Here is a 6,886-nt window from a genome sequence, read left to right as displayed (position 1 = left end):
ATCTTTAAAAAAAAGTGGGGGGGAATCCCTGGGTGGCTCAGTGGTTTAGCGCCTGCCTTTGGCCCAGGGCACGATCCTGGAGTCCCGGGATCGAGTCCCACATGGGGCTCCCAGCATGGAGCCTGCCTCTCCCTCCTCCTGTGTCTCTGCCTCTCTCTCATTCTATCATAAATAAATAAATAAATAAATCTTAAAAAAAAAAAAAAAAGCAACAACAACCAAGGAATTGGTTCTGGTTGCAAGTCAATGGCTATGAGAATAAGGGAGACCCTTAGTGAAATCTGTTAAATGAGTCTGTCATTCATTCAACAACCCCTCACCAATATTTTTCAACAAATGAAATTCTATACCACATACAAATCATAACATTAGGCACAGCAGAGGTTTATAAAACCTAGTGTCAGCCCTCAGGTCCAGGACCAACCATTCTAATGATATAAGGCAGAACGTGACAAGGTGTTCCAGGGTCTTCTGCTGAAGCAGTCTGCAAAACTGAATGCCAGGGTACCCACCAAAGGGTCCCCTCATCTCATCAGTACAGTCGACTAGATGTTGAAGCATTCTCAGAAGGCTCCGTGCTCTTGCCAGAAAAGGACACCCAAGCTTAAGATATAAATAATAATTTGACCAAGACCCTGCCTTGATAGCCTCACTCACATATTTAGCTTGATCTGGACCTTTCGGTAACATATGAGTCCTGGAAGAAAGCAGCTTATTCCCATCTAATGCCAACAAAGCTCCTTCAGCCTATTTAGTCCCTAGCCAGGGAAGTTCATCCCGGCTCCCCCATCAGAATAATAGTTTACAACAAATTTGTTTGAAATTGGAGAATTTACTTTCACATATACAGAGATTAGAAAAATACATTCACTTTATTTTAGAAAAACGCAGACCAATGTAAGCTTATTGTCAACTGGCCTCTTAGGAGTCATAGAATTCACAGGAAACAAGTTCTGGAGGCCAGGTGCCTGCCTCTGCCTCTCCAAACAGGCCTGCGTCCAGTAGAGGATGTGATTCAGGGCCACTCCTCAGAGAGCAAGGAGGTTAGCTACAGAGGCCAGCTACAGAGGCCATTCACATGTAAATGTCCAGTGAACCAATGCCTGGGAAGATTATCAAACTCTCTGGGACTGAACACAAGAGTGGGGGTGGATGAGGACAGACTATTCTCCCGCATTTCTCATTTTCTGCTTGTTATTTCACTGTTGGGAGGTGACCTCTTTTCCCTAATCCTCTTTGGACCCACAGGGTTTGATTCCCCTCCAGCTCAACCCTAATCCACCCCATCTCCCATCTCTTTATTCCTGGGGCACCAGCCCTAGTGGCATCTCTTCCTCCTGCTTCTGGGCCAGAATCTGCTAGAGTCAGGGCCTGTCTTCCACGGAAGGGCTTGCGAGGCTGAGTATAGGTGAGCCCAGGCAGTGACTGTAGTGGTTTGCTACTGAATTCTTGCTTGCTGTCCTGATCTCTTTACCTAAAGAGTCAGAAGGAAGAGCTGCTTTAAATTGTCCCGGCTGAGTTCAAGTTTCTCAGGGAAGGAAGAAATGGGACTCCCTACCCCTCCAGGCTCCCCTCCTCATCCCCATCTTGCCACACAAGACTCAGGGCTCATGCGCATAACATTTCTGGAGCCCAGATGACAGGGGAGAGAGAGCATCTCAACCAGTCTTACCTGGTAGGTCCTGGGACTGCAACTTTCTTGGGAGGCTGCAGATTGCTACGAGTGGCACCAGAGACAGGAAGATTCAGTCTCTGGGTAACAGGAACTTGAGGGTTGACAAAAAAAATGAGTTAGAGAGTTCAAGTGACCTTCTCAGAGTGAGTTTCTTGCCACCCAAGGTAAAAAAAAAAAAAAAAATAATGTATTTGAAAACCAGGGTTCAAACTCTGCCCGGGCCCACATCCTCTCTCTAACTCAGTATCCTCATCTTCAAATTGAGTTGTAATGAAGACAGACAGAGAAAGTGGTTACTGTGCCCAGCTCTGGGACGGCGCATTCAAGTTGGGCAACGGTAAGCATTCTTCCACCTGATTTCCAACTGTTATGTCCACTCTTCCTCACCTCTGTGCCCTGCAGCGCTTGGTCGTGGAAGTCCTTTCCGAGTTGGCAGAGAGGCTGGAGGCAGGGCACCTTTGCTAGGTGGTACACTCCGGCTGGTGAGTGGCATTCGGCTGGCAGGCCTGGGGATGGCCGAGGGAACAGGCAGTCGACTGGAAGGCTTGGCAGCTGCTCCCTGTGGCCGAGAGAGGCGCTGAGAGTTGCCGGTTGGAGGCTGTGGGGCCAAGACTGGCCTGACAGGCGCAGGCGGACCTGGTGGAGAGGAGTAGAGGAATTTTAGCATCAGCTTCACATCCTTTCCCCTCACATTCACCCACAGCTTTGCTGCCCAAGCCTTCTCACTTGCTGTTGCTCTCCCACTGGGGCCAGCTTTGCTCCGGATTGGAGGAGTGGATCGGGCAAGAGGAGAAGACGCTGGGGTTTTGGATCCAGGGAACAGATTGCAAGTGGGTGACTCCTGAAATACAAAGAGAGAAAAAATAGGACTAGAATGGAAAAAGAATCTGTTCTGCTGGCTGTTGGAGAAATAAGAGGTGGAGAGTTGTCTAGATCCCAGTAAGGAAGAGCAGACTTTTGCCAACATCATCATCCTCACCAATACCATTTATCACGAGCTTATTATAAACACTATAGAAAAAAAAAAAAAAACACTATAGAGATATGTGCAGTCACTGTGATACAGTAAGTGCTTTGCTTATGGTATTTTGCTTAATTCCAACAATTCTGAGGTAGAATTTTACTATCTCCATTTTACCAACAAGGAAACCACTCTGGCTGTACCAAATCACACACTGTATCTGAGGGCATATGTCCAACCCAGACCCTCCAAACTCACCCTCTTCACACTCGAAGGCCTCTTTCCAGATGTTGCCCGAAGAGCCCTGACTGACCCCTTCTTATCGCTGCTCCGGAGTCGAGGTGTCAGGCTGCTTGGGGAGGGGGTGCTCCGAGTCAAAGAACTCACAGTGGGCAGCAGGTCTCGGACTGGACTGTCTTTCAGCACAAAGGTCTCCCGTCGAGGGCTGGGCTTCACCTTGCGAGGCCCCAGGCTCTCACCTGTGCTGTCCTGCTCCTGCAGGGCACACTGCTCCAGCTGGGCTGCCAGCCGGTTGGCCTCGTGGAGAATCTCCTCCAGCTTCTCTGGACTAAGGGGGCCTAAGCTGAGCCTCACCCCTGGGGGTGCTGGGGCCACTGCATTTGGGTCACTTCGATTGGAGAGTCCTCTTCGGAGGGGTTTCTCTGGAGTCACCAACACTGCTACGTCCTCCTCCTCCTCACGACTGAGACAGAGAACAAACCAGGCACCACGCCCACGCAGATGAGAGCAGGAGACTGTGCAAAGGAGACTGGGCAACCTCCCCACGCCACTACAAAGCCAGGGAGACAGCCCCAAACCCTGATGCCCATGCTGGCTGTGAGATCTGGCCTCTAGGTGATGAGACAGACACCCGGTTCTAGGGGGCCTAATATGCCTTGAGCACTTGGCAACATTGGAAATGATGCCAGGATGAAGATGCAACAAATCCACTTACCCTGCTTCTTAACATCCTGAAACCTCATTCCAGCTTATCCGTTTCCCTTCCCCCAGCACTGTCACAGAGGCCCATGTCAACAAGTCACTCAGCAGCCCCACCGCACCCAGCCTGGCTACATCACCAACCCAGACCCCTGAAGCCGGTAATTCAGCTGTAAGGGGTTGGAGACAAAGAGGTATAGTTGGAGGAAAGCAACGAGGTTAGAGGACGGTACCTGTCACACGGCGACAGCCCTCCAAAGTCCAAGGTCTCGTCCGCTATAAACTTCACATCTGTGGGGGAGGAAGGGATGAATGCCAGCCTCCGGTCGCTGCCACGGCTCTCGGTCGCAGCGCCTCATTCTTCCCTTCTTCCTTTCCTTACCTTCCTCCAAATCTTCCATGTTCCCGCCGGCAGGAGCGCGAGTCAGCTGAGACCTGAGCTGGAGAGAAAATGCACCCTTGCTTCAGGTCTCCATCCTGCCCGAGGCTCCCAGCTGCACGCAGGGTGCAAACCAGGGGTGAGGATCACGCTGGGGGTAAAGCAGGGTTCCCAGGAGTAGCACCTGCCCCTGCGACCTCCGGGGAAGGTGCGGAGAGCGCGCCACCCTCCCTCCTCAGGCGGCCCAGCCGCCCCGCTACGAGCTGGCCTCTCCTCAACGGGGGCGGCCTGCACGCCCTATCTCCTTCCCCGCCACCATTCTCCGCTTCTTCCTCTCCCCAAATTACCTCTCCACTCCCACGGCACCGCACCCACACCACACCTCCAGGCCACCCTCCGTCTTCACTTTCCGCCCCGCCTCACCTCTTGCAGAAGGCGCCCGCCTCCCACCGCTTAGCCCCGGGAAACAGCCCCGAGGGGGTGGGGCTCCTTTCGAATCTCTCGGGCTCCACCCCCTCCGACCACCTGCGCCCAGTGATTGGTGGATACCAGCATCCCGCCCTCGGGGGCGGGGCGGCGAAAAGCCGCCGGCCGGAAGTCTGCAGGTGGGGGCCGTGCGGAGAGCAGTACTAAGAAAGACTTCATCCGGAGGGCTGAAGCCGGGAAGCCGCGAGCGCGCGCGCGTGCCCGGAAGACCCCCCCCCCCAGGAGGCGGGGCCTCGTGACGGCGCGCGACGGACCTGACCAATGAATGTAGGCCTCGCGCCCGGCGAGCTCCTCCCCTTCCCCGCCCCCTCCCCGGCGGTGGGGCCGCGGCTCAGCCTTCTGCCCGAAGACTGGCGCTGCGCCTGAGGAAATTCGCTTCCGGAGGTTTGCTCCTTGTGCAAGCGCCGCGTTTGCCAGGTCTCGTCGGTTGTGATTTTTACACGTTACGGAAGCAGCGGGACATTGCTGTTCTAGCGTATTGAGGTTCTCTCAGTACATCTTCCATCGTCTTTAAGCGAGGGCATTCGGAACCCGAGGTAGCCGAGGTGTGAAGAGAATCGGCTTTCGGGACGGGGAGGTCTGAGTCCGATTGCCGCGAGGCTCCATGTCAGGAGGCGGGCGGGCTTGAGCGTACTTGACCCCCGGCTTCTCTGCGGGGCGAGGATGCGGAGCGGCAGTCGGTTCGGGGTTCGGGGTTCGAGCTGCCGCCTCGAGTTTTCTGCCGCGTGCCTCGGGGGCTTTTGAGCGTGTTTGCAGCTTGCTGCCTCCCACTGCGAGCTGTGTTTGTGAGGTGCTTAACCCTCCTCCGAGATTTTCTCTTTGTTGTTTACCAGGGGTTGCCTGGGAATAGGCCGGGCCGCCAGCTGACAGGGCTTTTTAGAAGTAGTTCTAAACATTTATCTTTTTGTTTTAGTTTTTAAAGATTTTATTTATTTATTCATGAGGGACACACAGAGAGAGGCATAGACCCAGGCGAGGGAGAAGCAGGCTCCCTGCGGGAGGCCGGATGCGGGACTCGATCCGGACCCGGGGTCACGCCCTGAGCCGGAGGCCGACCTCCACCGTTGAGGCACCGGGGGTCCCTGTTCTAAACTTTTAAAAGACCGGCTGGCGAGCTTAGTCTCCAGGGTTGATAACCATCATTTTGGCTATTTATGGGCTTTGGGGGTCCACTTCCTAGACCCCTGAGGTGTGCAGGCGTCAGCGGTTGCTGGGATAAATGCCGCGGCGAGCGCAGGAGCCTGGGAGTTGGTCGGTGCTGAGGGAAAGGGTGGGGAGGCTTGTGTGAAGAAGAGCTGAGAGAAGAGGGTGGCCTGGTCTTCTTCAGGCCTGCTGGTGCGGGTGGAAGCCTAGTTGCTGGCCCTGGGGCTGCCTCGGGTTCTGTGGAGGTGGGAGAACGGGAGCCAGTAGCTTCCCTGTCTCCGGGCAGGTCGTGGCAAAGTCCCGTGGAGGAAGAGAAGCGCTGGGAGCCTGCGTTCCTGCCTTGCCTTGCAGGGAAACCCAGCACTTGCTGCTTCCCCAACCTCGGATGAGCGTCGCAGGCAGTGTTAGCAAATTGGAAGTTGGTTTCTCCTAAGGAAACTCTTCAGTTTCCTGTCACGAAATTATGATTTTGAAAGCTGTTGCAGTACAAGACAAAAAGCAATCGAACTACTTGCTCCTCCATCAGAATAACAACAGAAGCAGAAAATATAGGTTTCAGGCACAAGAGTTCTTTACTCAGCCTCAGCCTCAGGTTTCTACCCTGGGAATTATTTGTCCCTCTCAGCTCAACCTCAAAATGATATGTATGAAGAGATGTTTAAGATTTAGGGTAGTGAGGGACGCCTGCTGGCTCAGCAGTTGGGCATCTGCCTTCAGCGCAGGGCGTGATCCTGGGATCCGGGATCAAGTCCCTGGTTGGGCTCCGGGCATGGAGCCTGCTTCTCCCTCTGCCTCTGACTCTCTCTCTGTCTCTCTCATGAATAAATAAACAAAATCTCAAAGAAAAAAAAAAAGATCTAGGGTAGTGAATACGTGAATTAATAAAGAGATTACACCTGCTCCCATGCACATGGTAGGGCTTAGTTCAGAAGGAACTCCATAGTGTTGAATGGATAAATGACAAAATTAAGGATGCCAGCACAATCCTTCTGGAACGTGGAAAGATGAACTATGACCGGAAGTCTTGTTCAGAGTATAAGGGATGGCCCTTGAGTACTTCAACAGACAGCAAGGCAGCAAGGAGCTGTGGGCTGAGGCCAGAGGTCTAACTTATCCTGAAGGCATCATAGCTGGGAGTATTCCACTCCTTCCCGACCTAAGCCCTGCTTCAGCTGAGGGGAGGCCTTGTGGCCATCGTGGACCTGACTAGCTGGCTCTGAACTCTGGTCCCCTTCTCTCTCTCCCCTGTCCAGCACTCTCAGCAGGGGGCCTGCAAGGGCATTAGACCCCACCAATAATTTGT

At 53.6% G+C, this 6,886-nt stretch overlaps 1 protein-coding gene across 3 annotated transcripts; it reads right to left on the bottom strand.

The window, feature by feature from the left end:
* Positions 1-812: 812 nt before the first annotated feature.
* On the bottom strand, positions 813-4,607 carry PSRC1 (proline and serine rich coiled-coil 1). 3 transcript variants are annotated; one of them, XM_038538904.1, is made up of 8 exons: positions 4,302-4,605; positions 3,958-4,015; positions 3,809-3,866; positions 2,895-3,339; positions 2,402-2,516; positions 2,063-2,311; positions 1,673-1,766; positions 813-1,474 (listed from the first exon to the last, which is right to left on the bottom strand). In XM_038538904.1, the coding sequence occupies exons 2-8, from the start codon at positions 3,974-3,976 to the stop codon at positions 1,471-1,473; spliced, it is 984 nt and encodes a 327-aa protein (XP_038394832.1). In that variant the 5' UTR covers positions 3,977-4,015; positions 4,302-4,605; the 3' UTR covers positions 813-1,470. The 3 variants fall into 3 exon arrangements, with proteins under 3 accessions (XP_038394832.1, XP_038394831.1, XP_038394833.1); XM_038538903.1 differs by having other exon boundaries at positions 4,378-4,605; XM_038538905.1 differs by lacking the exon at positions 813-1,474 and having other exon boundaries at positions 1,669-1,766; positions 4,378-4,607.
* Between the last annotated feature and the right edge of the window lie 2,279 nt (positions 4,608-6,886).

Source organism: Canis lupus, chromosome 6, assembly GCF_011100685.1.
Source record: "Canis lupus familiaris isolate Mischka breed German Shepherd chromosome 6, alternate assembly UU_Cfam_GSD_1.0, whole genome shotgun sequence".
In the NCBI taxonomy this organism is placed as follows: domain Eukaryota; kingdom Metazoa; phylum Chordata; class Mammalia; order Carnivora; family Canidae; genus Canis; species Canis lupus.
This window is presented reverse-complemented; position numbering and strand designations above follow the sequence as displayed.